The sequence below is a fragment of the Vipera berus genome, assembly GCF_964194415.1.
Source record: "Vipera berus genome assembly, chromosome: 1".
Lineage (NCBI taxonomy): Eukaryota > Metazoa > Chordata > Lepidosauria > Squamata > Viperidae > Vipera > Vipera berus.
In genome coordinates, this window is record NC_138202.1 from 75,537,642 (window position 1) to 75,557,140 (window position 19,499).

Below are 19,499 nucleotides of genomic sequence, written 5' to 3' on the forward strand. Positions count from 1 at the left end.
CCTGAGCCCTCCAGAGATCATTCACCAGCGCGACCAATGCCGTCTCCGTGCTGTACCCGGGCCTGAAGCCCGATTGGTACGGGTCTAGATGACGTGGTGGCTCAGTGGGTTAGGACGCTGAGCTTGTCGATCAGAAGGTCAGCAGTTTGGCGGGTCGAATCCCGAGTGCCACGTAACAGAGTGAGCGCCTGTTACTCGTCCCAGCTTCTGCCAAGCTAGCAGTTCGAAAGCACGTAAAAAATGCAAGTAGAAAAATAGGGACCACTACGGTGGGAAGGTAACAGCATTCCGTGCGCCTTTGGCATCTAGTCATGCCGGCCACATGACCACAGAGACGTCCTCGGACAAGTGCTGGCTCTTTGGCTTTGAAACGGAGATGAGCACCGGCCCCTAGAGTTGGAAACGACTGGCACGCATGTGCGGGAAACCTTTACCTTTTATACAGTAAATAGATTTAAGAGCAGAGCTTGTTTCTTTGTTCCTTGGCTGCATTGCAATTTATGGGAAGCTGCTGTTTTCCTTGCATCACTGAAGTTCTTTGAAGCTTGTGACAGACAGCTTTCCCATTAGAAGAGAATAGTTGCACCTCAGAATCAAACTGTGGGGTTCTGAGCTTGGTTGTTTTCTTGCAGCTATTTCATTGCCTGACTAGGTAACAGCATCAGTGCTGGTGATATTACCTAGTTGGGAAATGAAACATCTGTAAGAAAACAACCAAGCTTAGAAAGTGCCAAGGACCTCACAGTTTTCCCATTGGTAGAAACTTTTGACTAAAGTTTCTGAGCTTAAGCCAGTCTCTCTTGTAGAGCAATTCCACTTCTAAAGCATCATACCAAGATGTAATTCTTTCTATTGAAGATTATTTTTAATACAGGAAGATGAAGACTAATAAAAACTACTATAAAGAAAGAAAAAGAAGAGAAAAAGTAGGAGATTAAAGAGAAAGCTAAAAGTGAAAGAAAGGGAGAGGAAGTAAAAACATGGAAAAGAAAAGAAGCTTCCAATTTTATAATAGCAGTTATACATACAGTTATAAATGTACTTCTTACTCTATAGTTACAATATCTCTCTCTTCTTTCTATAATCTAGCCTGTCTAATCATCAGAATTGTTGTGTAGTGGGTTCTGGAGAGCAGGAAGGATGCCGAGACGATGAGTACAGCATAGCAGATCTTTATTAGGTGGAAGTGACTGTACTGGGGAATAGGGGTTACCTGCACTCTTATATATACCTGGCCAGTACCTGGCCAGGTACACAACCAACCAATCTATTGTGTAGTGGGTCCGACGCAAGGAAGAGATGCCAGCTGGAGTACGAGTTCAGCTCTTTATTGGAAGGGGGGTAGCGTACTGAGGGATGAGGGTTACCTGGCCTCCTTAAATACCTGGCCAGGTAAGCGGACAGCCAATGGGGTTGGCCCTAGGTTTCCCGTGGAAACTGGGTTTCCCGCCAAAACCGTTCAGGCCAACGCCCCCTGGTCGCTGTTGCTATGCAGGTGCCTGCATACATAACAAATCAGTTTGAACCTCTGTTTCCCGCCGAAACATATTCCCGCCAAAACAGTTACAGTTCAACGCCTCCTGGTAGTGGCTGCTATGCAAGTGCTTAAGATGTTTCATTAAGCCTAATACATAACACCCCTTCCCCCTTAAAGATCAAACAATCTCCCCTATATACAATGTGTATCTTACAGAGTTAAACAAGTATGGTGACACGCCCCATAACACCTAGAACCAGCCTCCCCTCATTTACACACATAGTCGGCGAGGTAAGCGGGTGGCCTATGAGAGCAGGATGAACGTCTTAGGGGTTCTTCCCCCTTGTGGACTAATGCTTTACTCGGCGTGCCCAGGGGGTCCAAATTCACCTGGACTGGGGAGTCCATATGTCCACTACCGCCGGCCATTTCTGGTAGACCCACCCCAACGTCAGACCCTGTGGCCGGGTTAGTCCATTGGTCCAGAAAGGGTTGCTATCCTGGTTGGTCAGAGGTCTCCTGAGGCAGTTCTGTCTCCCCGTGGTCCTCCTCAGCCTGTTGCTTGTTGGTGGTGCTGGTCGGGAGGATGTGAGCTGGTTTGTGTGCCAGCTTGAAAACTCAACGAGGGGTGAGTTTCCCTGGTGTCGCTAGGTGACCGTTCTGGAACTCTTTTCCTTACTTGGTCTATGTGCCGTCTGACCTGACGACCCCCTCCACCCTTACTACGTAAGATAAGGGCCCAGTTTTGTCAACCACCACCCCCGAAATCCACAAGTGTCCCGGACCATAGTTCCTGGCCCAAACCAAGTCACCCGGTTGTAGTTCTCTTGGGGTTTTGGGTTGCGTGGCCTCAAAAGCCACTCTGTCGGGGTGAAGCCTGTCCAGTTTGGTGATGAGGCATCTGCCCCAACGGAGCTCCGCAGGACTCTTCCCCATGGCTGTGCATGGTGTGGTGTGTTGCGACAATAGGAATTCTGCCAACCTGTGGTGCCAATCACCGACGATAATGCACCTGAGTGCATCCTTGGTTGTTCTCACCATCCTCTCTGCTTGTCCGTTAGTTGACGGGTGGAAGGGCGCGGATGTGGGGTGTCTAATCAAGTTTGCTCTCATGAAGGCCTGAAATTCAGCAGCGGTAAATTGAGCCCCATTATCTGACACCAAAACATCAGGCAGACCATGTGTGGCAAAAAGTCTCCTGAGTACTTGGATTGTTCTGGCCGTGGTCATGTTTGGGACTGGCACTACCTCCAGCCATTTAGAGTGGCTATCTACCACTATTAGGGAAAGCTGTCCTTGGAATGGACCAGCGTAGTCTATGTGGACCCTGGACCAGGGTGTATGCGTTGCCTCCCATTTGTGAACAGGCGCTTGGGGCATCTCAGGTCTGGACCTTTGACAAGTGTAACATCCCTGAACCTGTTCTTCCACTGCCTTGTCTAGCCCTGGCCACCACAGGTAGCTCCTAGCTAGCGCCTTCATGTGCACTATGCCTGGGTGCCCTTCATGTATGGACTGTAGAACCCTATCTCTTAAAGTTGATGGTATGATGACCCTGCTACCCCACAACAGGCATCCCTTATGGGTGGACAATTCGTGTCTCCTTATGAAATATGCTTGGAATTCTGGGCCTGGGCTTTTATCCTGCCACCCTGTGAATACCCAAGACTGAACTCTGCTCAGGATCTTGTCTGAGGCTGTCTCGGCTGCTATGGCCCCTGCATGGAGGGGGCATTCAGGTAGCTCCTGGATTGCTAGTATCTGGGCAGCTGGCGCCGGATCTGGCTCTATGTTTGCTAGGGGTAGCCTACTTAGGCCATCCGCATGACCCATCTTTTTCCCAGGCTTATGAACCAATTTGAAATTATAAGCCGATAAGAATATCGACCATCTAAGCATCCTTGGGGACAGTATTTGGGGGGTTTGTTTGTCAGTGGTGAATAACCCTAATAGAGGCTTATGGTCCGTGAACACTGTGAATTCCCTACCATACAGGTAGTCATGGAATTTTTTGACCCCAGCCACTATTGCCAGGGCTTCCTTGTCTATTTGTGCATAGTTCCTCTCTGCCCCTGACAAGGTTCTCGAGTAATATGCAATGGGGACCTGTTTGCCATTTTCCTCCAGGTGGCTTAGCACTGCTCCCACTCCATAGGGTGAAGCATCACAAGCAATGCAGATAGGCTTCGTTTTTATGTAGTGTATGACCATGGATTTGCTGGACAGTAAGGCTTTTAGGTTCTCAACTTGCCCCAGGTGTGATGACCATCGTTCGGGATGGCGGATGTTGAATTCTCTGGGCTGGCCAACCTTCGGCATCTTCCTCTAGTTCTCGGATCCTGCTCCACCGACTCAGACGGTTGGTTCTGAGTATGTGAGGCCGCTAACATGGTGACTAGCTGGCCGTAAAAGTGGGGGGAAAGATGCCTCTTTCCTCCAGCACGCAAAGCCATCCCCTCGTGAATTCAGCTCTTTAATGCGAAGCAGTATCCCACCTTCGTTGCCACTGTTGTGTAGTGGGTTTTGGAGAGCAGGAAGGACGCCGAGACGATGAGTACAGCATAGCAGATCTTTATTAGGTGGAAGTGACTGTACTGGGGAATAGGGGTTACCTGCACTCTTATATATACCTGGCCAGTACCTGGCCAGGTACACAACCAACCAATCAGTTTGAACCTCTGTTTCCCGCCGAAACTCATTCCCGCCAAAACAGTTACAGTTCAACGCCTCCTGGTGGTGGCTGCTATGCAAGTGCTTAAGATGTTCCATTAAGCCTAATACATAACAAGAATCATAAATTGAGCCATCTTCACCAGCCATTCCTCCATTGTGGTTAACACCAAATCTTTCCATCTTTGTCCAATATATCATTCTTTCTTTTAAAGCCAGCAGAGGGATTGTACCTTGGCTGTTCAGCAGCTATTTCCCATTGCAACCATTCCATTTCATCAACAAAACAGAGTAGGGTATTTTTATAGTTCCAGGATGGCAATAGCTTCAGGCAAGGTACCAGTTAATTGGTATTTAATGCACTTTTCTCTTAATCCATGTTCTCAGCATTTAAAGGCTGCTTTATAAAGATAAGTGGAAGCTATAATGGGAAAATGCCTTGAGTAAGTGTGTAAATTTTTAAAGTAGGGAGGGGAGAAGTAGCAATGAATCAACTGAAGAAAGTTGGGACTATGTGAAAACAACCAGTCATTATAACTGCAAAATATGATCTAGATTGCAACAGAATTAAACCACCTCAAATGCTACAGTCAAAAAACAGAGATGAGGAACCAATGAAGGAGAATATTTGTAGTTCAGGGTTGAAATTAGGGATCCTTGGGGCTCTCTGGGTTTGGTTGTTTTCTTGCAGATGTTTCATTACCCAAACTAGGTAACATCATCAGTGCTAGTGGGGAAAGGTGGGAAAATTTTGTTTTGGTGTTGTAGACTTGACTTCAGCAGGAATTCTTGTTAGTAAGTATGTTTCTAATCATATTTTGGCAGCACAGCAACCAAACAGGACAGGTACAGACTTTAAACGGATAGTTTAGGACTGCAGAAAAAACATTTGCAACCAGCCTGCCTTCCGTTGTGGACCTGTATATTGCATGAACCAGAAAGAGGGCTGAGAAAATATCTACAGACCCCTCACATCCTAGACCTAAACTGTTGCAACTTCTCCCCTCAAGATGCCGCTATAGGGCATTGCATGCCAAAACAACTAGACACAAAGATTAGTAGAGTTATTGCATTCCCATCACTCTGCCAAATACCTAACTCTTGCAACACTGTCTTTTGCCTAAAGATGTAGGCTGCGTTGCTATTATCCTTGTCATCTTCTCATCCTTCTCATCTTCTTATCTTTCTCACCTCTCATCTTTCCTACTACCTTCTCCTATTGGTATATTATGATTTATCAATTGTTGTTTGTCTTATGATTTATGATTGTATCTTATGATTTATGATCTAAGACGTATCATTTTGTTGTTGGTATGTACACTCAGAGCTTATGCACCAGAGACAAATTCCTTTTCTGTCCAATCACACTTGGCCAACAAAGAATTCTATTCTATTCTATTCTATATGCAGGCTTGACTACAAAGTACTGAAGTAGTAGAGCTTGCCATTGTCAAAAAAATGCTGTCCTGTGTGCAGAGTATGGACTTAGCTGAATCTCAATGAATGCCAGCAGATGTTAGTATTAGGTTTATAAATATTTAGATGATCTTATAAGCTAAATCTTCAAAATGTTTTTGAAAATGGCAGTAATAGTTTACCTGGGTAGAAATTACGAATATTAGGGAAATATGAGCTTTTTTGTGTGAACAGAGAGATAAATTCTTTACACTGAAGTTAGTGATTTCGATGCCAAAGTTAATTTAGATTAAAAGACAGTACCTGAATTGAACATGGTAACAGCATGTAAACTTAGTAAAAGAGAATTTAAAAAATTATTTCATAGACTGTTTGCTTATCAGGTAAATTAAATTTACAGATCCTTCCAGCGAATCATTGTTCTAAGAAATTACTAGGGATTGAGACCATAGTAAAACTGGAACACCCAGAAAGAAAACAGATTAGTATTAGATTAGCTCCAAGAAAGATGTAAAACTGTTCTGAGAGAATAATTTCACTTATATACTATAAGTAAAATTATTGCAGTGCTCAAAACAGGCAAATATTGGATTCTAACAATGCATTGTGGTGAACACAACATAATAAAAACAGTTTGAAGCTTATGTGTTTAATAACCCTTTTTGGTAGCTGTAAATTTACAAGATTTCCATTTGGTATTTCAACTGCTGCTCTTGAAGAATAGAACAGTATAGAGCTGGAAGGGACCTTGGAGGTCTTCTAGTCCAGTCCCCTGCTCAAGCAGGAGAACTTATACCATCTCAGAAAAGTGACTCTAGTCTCTTCTTAAAAATCTCCATTGATGGAGTGCCCACGATTCCTGGAGGCGAGCTGTTCCACTGGTCAATTGCTCTCATTGTCAGGAAGTTTCTCCTTAATTCCAGATTGCTTCTCTCTTTGATCAGTCTCCAACCATTGTTTCTTGTCCTGCCCTCTGGTGCTTTGGAGAATAGTTTGATGCCTTCTTCTTTGTGGCAGCCCCTCAAATACTGGAATACTGCTATCCCGTCACCTCTGTTTCTTCTTTTCTTTAGACTAGCCAAACCCAAGTCCTGCAGCCATTCTTCATATGTTTTAGTCTCCAGGGCTTTGGTCATCTTAATTGCTCTTCTCTGAACTTTTTCCAAACTCTCAACATCTTTTTTGTGATATGGTGATCAAAGTAGGCTGCAGTATTCAAGGTGTGGTCTTACTAGGGTTTTATAAAGCAGTACTAGTACTTCACGTGATCTTGATTCTATGCCTCTGTTTATACAACCCAAGATTGTATTAGCATTTTTGGTTGCTGCTGCACACTGCTGGCTCATAGTCAAGTGATCATCCACTAGAACTCCAAGGTCCCTCTCACAGTTACTGTTTTTAAGCCAGATCTCACTCAATCTGTACTTTGATTTTTTCTGCCTAAATTTAAAATTTTGCTTTTCTCATGTTACTCGTCCCAGCTTCTGCCAACCTAGCAGTTCGAAAGCACGTAAAAATGCAAGTAGAAAAATAGGGACCACTACAGTGGGAAGGTAACAGCGTTCCATGCGCCTTTGGTGTCTAGTCATGCCGGCCACATGACCACAGAGACATCCTCGGACAAGTGCTGGCTCTTCGGCTTTGAAACGGAGATGAGCGCCGGCCCCTAGAGTTGGAAACAACTAGCACGCATGTGCGGGGGAACCTTTGCCTTTACCTTTTTAAACAAGAGCATGATAAAAGAGTAAAGTATTGAATAGATAGAAAGAAAGAAATTTGGAATTAAATGGAGCAAAATGTGGATTTGGATTGGCAGAAAAAATCTTGGTAGTATTCTTCCTATGAATGTTACAAATCTGATAACATTAAAACTGAAGCTATTATTGGAATATGTATTTCACAGAATAAAGTAGACTTGCCAAAACTTTTAGAGATTGTTGCTTGCTGGCTAAATTTATAGCTATGCTTTTTATTTTTCTGACAAGTTCAACAAGGTTGTTGAATTTCTGTGGGAGAGCATTTGCAAAGCTTAAGGCATTGTTAAATAGGGTGCCACTGCTGAGATATTATGTTGGCAAAATGTTTACTGTTTCTATTCATGAGAGAACTAGAAGTTTGGGGCAAGATTGTTTCAAGATTGTTTACTAGGATCTTATGCTTCTAAAGCTATGACAACTGAAGACAAGAATTATTCTTATACTGAAAAAGAAACGTTAGCTTATTCTGTCTAATTGCACAAGGTTTATTTATCAAAAGACAGTGAAGGTGGAAGAAGACAGATCGTAACTTTTGAAGCATCTATATATCTATCAAATTTTAGTATTGGAAGATGGCTGTTAATCTTGCAGAAATACCAGCTGCAGACTGGAAAGGAATTTAATATTATTGACATTTAATTGTGGGGAAGGGTCTAATCCTGGAGAAAGTGAATTAGGAGTGTATTTTATTATGCCCAATTTGTTTATACCGTAATTCAAAATCGAGAGGCATTAAGGTAGACGCCAGCCTTCATTACAAAGTTCAGGAGTCAATCTTGGTGCTCTAGACACTTCAGCCCTTATTCTGGAATAGGCGTATCATTTGGCTCAATTGCAACTTAGCTAAATCAAACTTTTTATTGCAAATTGGGATGAAGCTGTATATATCGTTTTTCAATGCAAAATCAAAGCTTTTATACTGTATATAATTATACTCTGGTTTTTTAATTTCAGAAAATTATACTGGCATGAAATTAGATGTCCCCATTGCCCGTACAATCTTGGTTTTGTTGAAAGGTGTTGTCCTGATTTTATATTTGTTTGCCTGTCTGCAATTCTCTGCTCATCATCTCTGCGGCCCTTCCTGTGTGAATGAAGGCAGATATACTTATCTCAGGATAATGTTGCAGGATCCAATCTGAATTGGTCACTGGGACTAGTGGTTTGTTCTTCCAAGCTTTTGGCCTCATGCTGGAGCCCATTCTCATCCTGAGGGAACCTCTCAATCTCAATTTTCAATGTGTGCATCCTGGAGATTAAGAAATTCCCTCAGGATGGGCTCCAACACAAGTCCAAAAGCTTGTAAGGACAAACCTCCAGTCCCGATGACCGTGTCATATTGGATTCTTCCTGTGCCTTTATCTACCCCTCTTCTGTCATAATCAAGCTGAATAATTTTTTAAAAAAATCAGAATCATGAATAGAACTGAGTCACAAGAATCACTTCTATTTAGGATTTATCTTTCTTTGCCTTACGTAGGTAAAGTGTATATTTTTGTATTGAATTTGAATGTTTTTAATATCCAAAATCTATTTAATGAAAATATTTTAAATGCAGGAGAATGAAAGGGATTTCTTGGGATTTCTTGTCATTCTTAAACAATTCCAGATGACACTTTTATTGTGGATTTTTCCTTCTAGGCATAGAATTTTAGCCTGCCTCTTTTTCCCCACCTGCATTTCAACTTTTTTCATAGCAGAAAAACACCTATTCAGGATTTTTTTTTAAAAAAAAAGAATGGCATTTGATTAATAGAGCCAGGGGGGCTCCATGAATTATAGGATGTATTCCAAAAATATGAATCTTAATTTTAAACCAATTTTGTCCACAGCATTTCTGAAGAGGTTGGATCCTGCATATCAAGTTGACAAAGGACAGAAAATCAAATTAGTAGTGGAGCTTGCTAACCCAGATGATGAAATTAAATGGCTCAAGAATGGACAAGAGATCCAAGTCAGTGGCAGGTAATCAAGAGAACACAATGAAAGCTTAGTGTTATACAGTAGTATGAAATATTATATGGGTATAATGTGGAATATAGAAAACCTAGTGATCATCAAAACTGGGAAAGAATGAAATTTCATCAGAATGGGAGGGGGGAAATAGCACCCAGAGTCACCTATAAGTGGGGGTCAAAAAAAGGTCAGGTTTGTGATGCAACTATACAATCAAAGCCCCACCCCATTTTTATGTGTAACTCGCATAAATAAGGAGTGGGCTTTAATTGCACCATGATGGCCGTTATCTTGAATCTTTTGATACCTCTACCCACCCACTCCAGAAGCCCCTAACATCAACAAAAGCTGTAAGCAATTAGGGAATGAGGTGGGGTTAATGCTTACTATATTGTAAGACTGTTCATTCACATACAGTTTTTCATGCCTGGCTTTTCTCTTTCCTCTACTCATCTCCACCTTGAATGAACCCCATCCATCATTTCTTCTTAGCAAGTAAGTCCTCGTATTGCACTTCTTGTTTTTTTCTACTTTCCTTCACCTACAACAGAGGTGGGGAATGATGGCCCCTTTATGACTTGTGGACTTCAACTCCCATTCTCCTGGGCCATCGTTCCCCACCCCTGATCTACAATGTAGCAAACAATATATTTTTGCTATTCCCCCCCCCCCACACACACAGTGTTTTCAGATAGAAGGCTGAAATTATAAATGAATCGATCTAATTTTGAGGTCTTCTGATACAAGCTTTACTTGTCCTAACTCCATGTCTTTGAACTAATGATAATATATGGCATGATTACTTGGCCATAAATAAACTATCTGAAATAAAACTATGGTAATTACCTCTGCCTTATTAAGCAGTTTATAAAAATATTCAGGTTTTTTTGTAACCTGAATAACTGCTATATGATTAATTGTTTTCATGCATATTCCAAGGAATAAATGAGTGGTCTTAGTAGTCTTTTGCACATTATTTTGTTATCTAGATCAGGATGGGGACATTTATAACTCATGCCCACAATGCAATTCTTTTTGAGGTGCGAGCAGCATCATGTAAAGCACAGAAATGGGGTAAGAAATACTGTAATAAGCCAATTGTTATCAGCAGCAAGGCACAAGACAATCCCAGTATCGTAAGATGGTATTTATTAAAGAGAGAAACTTATGGTAAAGAAAGAGAAACAGCTCCCTGCAGCAAACAAGGATCTATAAGAAAATCTGTGGAGTTATTTCCTTGTTAAAGAAAGCATACATTACAGCAAGGGAATTAAGGTATGAAATAAGAGGAAGAGAAGGAAATACGGCTAAATGTAGTTTACACCAAATCACTTGATTTTTACCAGCTCTTATATTTGCCCTTGAAAACAGTCTTTGTTCTCACAAAGCCCATGCCCCGTTTCATACATTTACCTTCTCTCTGCTCTTTTTTGAGGATCCCATCAATTTCATCTAACTTTCTCACTCTTCCCCTTTCTCTCAATCCATTCACTTTTCTTTATGTATTTGTTCTATGCCTTTTCTTGATTCACTCTCAATCCACTGCAATTTATTTCTTCAACACTGATCATTCTTGCGTTAAATCCACATCCATTTGACACTATTAATTCTACATCCTATTGCTTCTTGTTTCGCCGCATATATCTTAAGTATATTTCTCCCGCATTCAGTTTACTTCTATGATGTTCCTCACATTGCAAGCTATAATTGCCATATAAACAAGTTTCCCCTTCTTTTGCTAAACATTCATTCCTTGCCATCAATTATATTCTACCTACCACATTTCTATAGCATTCACATTGCCTTAAAATTTCTCCATCCATCTTCTCTTTTTTGATAACTATTTTACCAGGGAATCTAAATCCATCTCTTTCCTTCAATTTTTCATCATTAAGTATTTGTTCACACAATTTCTGCAGTCAAATACAACTTTATTCCTCATTGTACATTAATCTTCACCTCCATGTTCCTCACCGCATTATGCAATCTAACATTCCTTGCAACTCATTTGGATTGGAGCCAGCAACATTGCCACATCTCTATTCTGTATACATAACTATGCATAGCTTCATATCCATAGTAACACACCTCTAATTTCATCCTAAGCATTTCTTACATTTTTATTCATGAATACATTAAAAAAAATCTAGTGGTTTATCACAAATCCTTAAGCCATATGCCAAGTACTGCTTTTATCATCATGTACACTTTAGTTTTATTTACATAAATAAATGCCATTCTTACTGCATTCAGCAATCAACCATCAAGTCCATGTTCACACAAAATATTCCATCATTTAAGCTATTATTTTACGAATGCTTTCTTTAAATTGCAGTAAGCTTTATTTCCCACATTTTTGACCATGTGTGAAGTTGCAACACCGCCTTTCGCTTTGTTAGGAAACAACAATTTTCTTCCAATCATAAGGCACAGCTAAGTCTTTACACACGTTAAACAAATCACACTATTACTCCATGTGTAATCCATGTCCATATTTTAATATTTCCCCAATTATACCATCCATGCTTGTGGCTTTATAACTTTATTAAAAATTATAATTTTTCAAGGTTTTCATAATAAATATTACTTTTCATCATTTTTTCTCAGATATTAACAGTTATAGCATTCACTACAGTTGTGTTCATTACTTACTTACTTACTTATAAAATTTAAAGGTTGCCTAAATTACTAAAGGTAACTTTGATCTATCGCTACCATTCCTATACAAATCTCTAAAACATCTTTTCATCTACTTCCAATTATTTTTATTTTCATCAATATCATTGCATTTTCTTTCCCTTTTAAAAATGTAAATGTTCCTTGTTCATTTTTTACTACAATCTTTGCAATTATCTTTTTTTCTCTATGCACTGTAGAGAATATGTATTTGAACATAGCTGATCACAAACTCCCTGGGATCTAGGTGATACCTACTCTGTGTTAGGGATTTTTTAAAATTCCCTTTCTATTTTTTAATATAATTTTTATTATAGAATTTAAAAAGATAAAAACTAACAAGAACTAATATAAAGAAAAAAGAAAAAGAAAGCCAAAAGCCAAGAGTACAGAAAAAGAAAAATAGAATGTAGCTTCCAATTTTCCTTACAGTAATAAGTACAAATACAAATCTATCTCTTACTCTGATTGCAAAAACATTTCCTCTTTTTTTATTATCTATTTTTTCTAACCAAAAAAAACTGTAAATCATAAGTTAATTTTTTTTTGTTTGGCTGCACACAAAGTTTCTAGAAGGGGTTGCTAACCAGCAATAAATATATTGTCTTTTCTATAATCAAGGAAGTCAGTTTAGCCATCTCTGCAAGTTCCATTATCTTCATTTACATTTCTCTAGATATATTTTTGAATCTCTGGGAAATAAAAGGATCTTGACCATAAACCACTGCTCATTGGCCGATGACGCAGCATATCAGTGCGTGATTGGGGAAGAGAAGACTTTCACAGAACTGTTTGTAAGAGGTGAATGATTTATTATTGTTATGGGTTGGGCTAAGACCTAGATTAGAATTCAAACATTTTGAGTAACGTCCTGAAATTCTACTTTTGCCAACCCAATGTTATTTTTGGCAACTATTTAATGTATATGTGTATGTAAGGCTTCTTCTCTTTTTTCTCCATTACTTCCTGAACTTGAGAAAAAATATGCATATCCGTATTTACCATATTTCTACCTATCAGAAGGCACTGTAAATATTTCTGCTTTTCTAATGGATATTAACCCATGAGATTGTCAAATCATTAAATTCTCTGCAGAACCTATCAAATAGGTTATTGTGAACCTGAAAGTCTTCTGCATGCTCATTTGATATTTAGCCAGATTGAATGAAGCGGCATTTACCTACAAGTTTATCTAAGATTGGGTTGCAGAATGTTACTCTGTGTACCTTGACAAAAAGATAAAATACAAAGGTAACATGTGAAATTTAAAAAAAACATAGCACAAATCAGTGTCACAATTACTGTATATTAAAATCATTCCATGTTGCATTTCTTTATATACTTGGGTTAGTGAATATTAGAACTGAATTAGAATTAAAATATGAGACAATTTTAGATATCATCTTTTAGAATATATTAAAAAGATAATGATTTACATTCAGAGTGGGATAAAGAAGCATGGTAATTCTAGAAACATACAGTTGTGTGTAGATGTGTTAGTGTTAACTATTATAGGCATATTATTCTGGTTTACAACTAAAAATTAAACAACCATATGATTCAAACCATCAATTCTAAATCCTTCTGGAGGAAAGGAAGAGAAGTAATGAAGAGTCAAAAAGGTGGCATATATCTTTTACAAAAGTGATCATATTTAGTTTGATAAGAGAAGTCGGAATAAGATAGTACAAGTTTTTACTTGTTTCACAGGAATGTGACCCAGCTCTGCCTTTCCAACATACAAAACCCATATAGAAGTTGGATTTAATTGAAGGTGACTTTAGTTGTAGCTGAAGACTCTTTGAGTGGGCCACATGTAAAGTAAAATTGCTGGTGAGCTCTGTAGTATGAAAGAATGTGGTCCTGACCTTGGAATTGTTAAAGGAAGAATTTCAGAAAAGGTGACAAATTCAAAATAACCTTACCTTGATTTTGTTTAGTGTAAAATGTAGTAGAAGAAACCTTGACATGCTTTCAAGATAGATGTCAGCCTTTCAAGGTAACAGAGATCATGAAACAGAAAAAGCAGAGATTTTAGAAATGCTTTTTAAGTTGCAGGATAGGTTAACAGTATCTTGAAAATCTGTCAGAATTTCTCTCTATTTCATATTATACCAAACAAAACTGAGGTGGTGTTGGGCAGAGTTTCATTTGGACAGTAATGCTGTCGGAAACTTCTCCCTTAAACAGTTTGCTCATTCCTTCCCTCTTCTTAAAGCCAGGTCTACATTCTTCCATATTATTTTAAGCAATGTTGAGTTTATGCCTTTGGCTGCCATTTTCAATTATTGTATTGCCTTCTGGTTATTTTATTAATTTTGTGGAGAATTAAAACAGCAAGATCCAGCTGTTTAATACTATTTAATGTATTAGGAAAAATTAAAGGGAGACATAGGGTAATGACAGCATTCAAGGAGGTCAGATGTTACTATCATCCTGAATTCCATTATAACAGCGGTCTACAACCATTGTGACTTGGCAGCCCGGCTGGAGGAGGGGGGGAGAGGGGAACTGAGCCACACAAGCATCAGACTGACATGCATGTGCACACAGTTCCAATCACGCCAGAAAAAAGTGTTTAGGGTGCGGTTTTGCACTCCTTCAGGCTTCTCCACACCAAAAGCTTTTGCAAAGGAACGGAAGGCCTGAAGCAGCACGAGATCACTCCCCTGAAGCCTTTTGTCCCTTTGCAAAAGCTTTTGGCACAGACAAGAGAAGCCTTTGGGGGCACGGTCTCATGCTCCTTCAGACTCATCCAAAAGTGAGTCAGCTATTCTGCATAGGCAGCCTCGGTGAGAGGGCCATGTTCATCCCACTCAACACCTGCTCTCACCACTTTGCTTTTGGAGCATTAGGAGCAGACAGCTTAGTGGACCCACTGGGGAGGAAAGGGGAACCAGGCTGTGCAAGCGGTGGGCCAGCGCACACGTGTGTGCATAGCTCCACTCACACAAGAGAGAAGAGAAGCCTTTGGGGTGCTGCTCATGGAAGTGGAGCTGTGCATGTGTATGCACTGACCTGTCTCTCACAAGACCCTGTTACAAATAGGCCATGGCCCTGTAGTGGGCTATGGCTCAGGGACTGGGGACCCTTGCACTATAACACTGTAGTATAAGCAGTGGTGGGATTCAGCCAGTTCGCACCACTTCGACAGAACCGGTAGCTAATTTTTTGTTGCCCAGGCCCAGAATGGACTTCCGGAAGCAGCATCCACACAGAGAACCAGTTGTTCACATATTTCAATCCCACCACTAAGTACAACCAAGACAAAAACAATCACTCTTGTAAAGGAAAAGGGACAATAATGTGTAAAAATATTGTCAAGAACTTAGGTTTTGGAAGATAATAAGAGAAAAATTCTGGGACCCATTGTTATTCTTCTTCTGTTCTTCTCTTTTATCTGAGGTCTTTGTGACCTTCTCAGAAAAACATCATGCTCTTGAATAGCCCAGGAATACGCTGTCCTTGGTCTTGAAGAAGAAAATAAACCTTATTCCACATGAATGTAATCTAGGAGAACTGGAAACAAATGCTAAAGTTTTAAATTATCTTCACATTGTGTAATGGAATGTAGTGAGGAGGTGGATCTCACAGGGAACGGGTGCTTTCTAGAAGAATAAGAGACAAATCAATCTAAATATTTTGTGTGAAAGAAATTTGTCAAAGCAGCCCCTCCATAATAGTTCTCAGAGTATATGGAAGATGCATACAGTAGAGCACTCAATCTGGCAAGATTCTGTCTGTAATTGTAGAAACAATAAAGAACTCAACTTGGAAGAATCACCATGAGTCATTCTTACTTTTTAGGTCTGTCATATTCACCATTCTGAAATCAAGTTCTCATTTCATTTCTAGAGCCTCCCATCCTGATTACTCGTTCCCTGGAAGACCAGGTGGTCACAGTTGGAGAAAGAGTAGAGTTTGAAGCTGAAGTGTCTGAAGAAGGAGCTACTGTGAAATGGTAAAGTAAAGGGGATGGGGGGGAAGGGAATAACCTTCTCTGTTGAGGGGGAGCTATACCATAAACTGCCCAAAGAGTTTTATTTTAAAAGATTAAGATTTTTCTCTAGTTGACCTCAACATTTGATGATTTCATGGACATGCCTATTTGGTCTTCTTGGCAGCAAAACAGAAACAGCTTCATATTTCCACATTCTGGAAACTTATTTTGGCTTCCTAGTCAAGACTGCTGTTCTGGTATTACCCAGTAAAAAGGTAAAGGTTCTCCGCACATGCGTGCTAGTCGTTTCCAATTCTAGGGGCTGGTGCTCATCTCCATTTCAAAGTAGAAGATCCAGTGCTTGTTCGAGGATGTCTCCGTGGTCATGTGGCCGGCATGACTAGACACCAAAGGTGCATGGAACACTGTTACCTTCCCACGGTAGTGGTCCCTATTTTTCTACTTGTATTTTTACGTGCTTTCGAACTGCTAGGTTGGCAGAAGCTGGGATGAGTAACAGGCGCTCACCCTGCTACGTGGCACTTGGGATTTGACCCACCAAACTGCCGACCTTCTGATCGACAAGCTCAGCATCCTAACCCACTGAGCCACCGCGTCCCTTTTTATTACCCATTGGTCTCCTATAAAAAACCTAACTAATCCCAACTACTTAGCTTTTTGAACGCAAGCAAGGTTTCTAAAAAGAGAGGAATCATGTTTCAGAATACCAGGGATAAAAACCTATGGGTAGTCACCATCTATCTTAGTATGGCCAGAACAATGGTCTGAGGCCATAAGGCACCAGGAAAGGGAGAGGGCCTTAGGTTACCCTGCAGGAAGAAACTTCTCATGCTTTTTGGTGCAAAGTCAGCTCGCCCTCCTGTGGTTTACCTCAGAAAGCACGTGAGAATGTTCTGCAACAGAGCTGGTAAATTTGCAGCCAAACTACTACTCTTTAATAGCATTTAAGGTGATTTAAGGTGCTGGTAAAAGGTAAAGGTAAAGGTTCCCCCGCACATGCGTGCTAGTCGTTTCCGACTCTAGGGGCCGGTGCTCATCTCCGTTTCAAAGCCGAAGAGCCAGCGCTAGTCCGAAGACGTCTCCGTGGTCATGTGGCCGGCATGACTAGACACCAAAGGCGCACGGAACGCTGTTACCTTCCCACCGGAGTGGTCCCTATTTTTCTACTTGCATTTTTACGTGCTTTCAAACTGCTAGGTTGGCAGAAGCTGGGACGAGTAACAGGCGCTCACTCTGTTACGCGGCACTCGGGATTCGACCCGCCAAACTGCCGACCTTCTGATCGACAAGCTCAGCATCCTAACCCACTGAGCCACCACGTCCCTGGTACTTACCTTTAAAGCCCTACATGGCTTAGGCCCGGGATACTTGCAGGACCATCTGCTGCCGGGAACGAATTCCCATCGCCCAGTACGCTCACACAGAGAAGGCCTCCTCAGGGTACCGTCGGCTAGACAATGTCGGCTTGCGACCCCCAGGGGAAGAGCCTTCTCTGTGGGAGCACCAGCCCTGTGGAACCAGCTCCCCCCTGAGCTTCGGATGGCCCAAGATCTCCAGTCCTTTCGCCGTGGCCTCAAAACACTCCTTTTCCACCTGGCTGACCTGGACTGACAGGGATTTTAATTATGTTTACAATTTTAACTCTATTCTTTAATTTATTTTAATTTATTTCAATTTTAAATTTTAATTTACTGTACAGAGACCTTTAAGTTTTGTTGTTGTTAGCCGCCCTGAGTCCCTCGGTAGATAGGGCGGGATATAAGTCCCATTAATAAATAAATAAATTGTGGTCTCCTGGCTAATGTAACAATGCCATATGCTAATAATAATAATAATAATAATAATAATAATAATAATAATAATAATAATAATAATAATCACAATGATACTTTGATATTCACAGGGAGAAAGATGGTGTAGAGCTTACTCGAGAAGAGGCATTCAAATATCGGTTCAAAAAGGATGGTAAAAGGCACCACCTCATCATCAATGAGTCCACCAAGGAAGATAATGGGCATTACAAAGTCAAAACTAGTGGTGGGGAGTCTGTTGCAGAGTTGATTGTACAAGGTGAGAAATAAATAAGAATTTGTTTTTAAAAATGTGTGTAGAGATTGGTAATAGCCTTGTCTGTAGCGGTAATACCTAATAATAGAATAGCTAACTAGGCATTATATGTTGATGTTGGATGTAACCAGTGGTGGGATTCAAATATGTGAACAGCTAGTTCTCTGTATGGATGCTGCTTCCAGAAGTCCATTCTGGGCCTGGGCAACAAAAAATTAGCTACTGGTTCTGTCAAAGTGGTGCGAACCAGCTGAATCCCACCACTGGATGTAACACATATTCTGATAACAGCACTGCCTATATGTCAAATGACATTAAATTCTCACACATCCTAAATATCTCTTCCTATTTCGCCTTTTCTAGAAGACGTGTTTTTTTAAAAAAAAACTTTTTTAAAAAACCAATATCTACAGTTTGGATAATCCCTACCCTCTGACCTGTTGCAAACTTGTTGATTTATTCCCAAATTCACAATCTCAGAAAAGAAGCTAGAGGTGTATCAAAGTATTGCAGATCTGACCGTGAAGGCACAAGACCAGGCTGTGTTCAAGTGTGAGGTGTCCGATGAGAATCTGAAGGGCATCTGGCTGAAAAATGGGAAAGAGGTCATCCCAAACAATCGGATTAAAATCTCTCATATTGGCAGGTATATTATACATTTTACAGTGATTCTAGAACATTGATTTTCTTAGGATTACTTATGTGATGTGGGAAAAGTGATTTAAAGTTCCCCGTAAGTTGCAAGCAGAAAAAAAGAGAAAAATATACGAAAGCTGAAAATGCTAAATGATTTTTTTCTTTTTTAAGTAGATGCACAAGTAATTAGTCAATAATTAAGTGACTTTGAAGTTTCTAATATTCATACTTTTTTCAGTTAATGTGAACAATTAAATATGGTCTTTTGGATTTTCAGAATTAAAAATTAAAAATAGGAATGCTAACAGTAGAGGTTGTGTTCTAAGATTTGTTTTGTTTTTCCTTTATATAGTGCCCCAATGTTCATTTTTCTCTGATTTTTTGCTGTTTTTTCCCTTTATCAGTTATTCTGTTTGTATGGGTCTCTTTAATTTTTAAAAATTTATGTCAGTCAAAAAAATCACTCTCCTTGAGTTATAGAAATATTGGTCTGGCCATATGTCTGTATTATTTTTCTTTGAGATTTACTATTATGATGAAAAGATATCCAAAAAGAAATAACTGATAATATTGGATTACTAATTAACATTCCAGAGGTACATTCCGAAAGACTGAAATCAGCAGCAGCAGTCTTAAATGTATATAATGGAAATTTTTGAATAAGTGGTACTCTACTCCTGCTAAAATTATTAAAAATGGAATTACCTTTTAATCTATCAATATGCTTCATGGAACATCCTTAATCTTCTTTTACATTTGATATTGGAATTATTGGCCCACCTTACTCAATTGACCAATTTTGAATATTAGCGATTATGGTAGACATGAAAATAAATAGTTATTATGGCCTGATGTATATTATGTCTCATTGATACTTATGCAT

General features: G+C 40.0%; 1 protein-coding gene across 1 annotated transcript in view; it reads left to right on the plus strand.

Moving 5' to 3' along the window:
• MYBPC3 (myosin binding protein C3) overlaps window positions 1-19,499 on the plus strand; it is a gene marked incomplete at both ends in the record, with an annotated part of 90,348 nt that overhangs the window by 35,284 nt on the left and 35,565 nt on the right. The window contains 5 exon segments of the mRNA XM_081327249.1: window positions 9,153-9,285; window positions 12,629-12,753; window positions 15,808-15,913; window positions 17,817-17,983; window positions 18,461-18,626. Of these exon segments, the coding sequence (XP_081183375.1) occupies window positions 9,153-9,285; window positions 12,629-12,753; window positions 15,808-15,913; window positions 17,817-17,983; window positions 18,461-18,626 (697 nt within the window).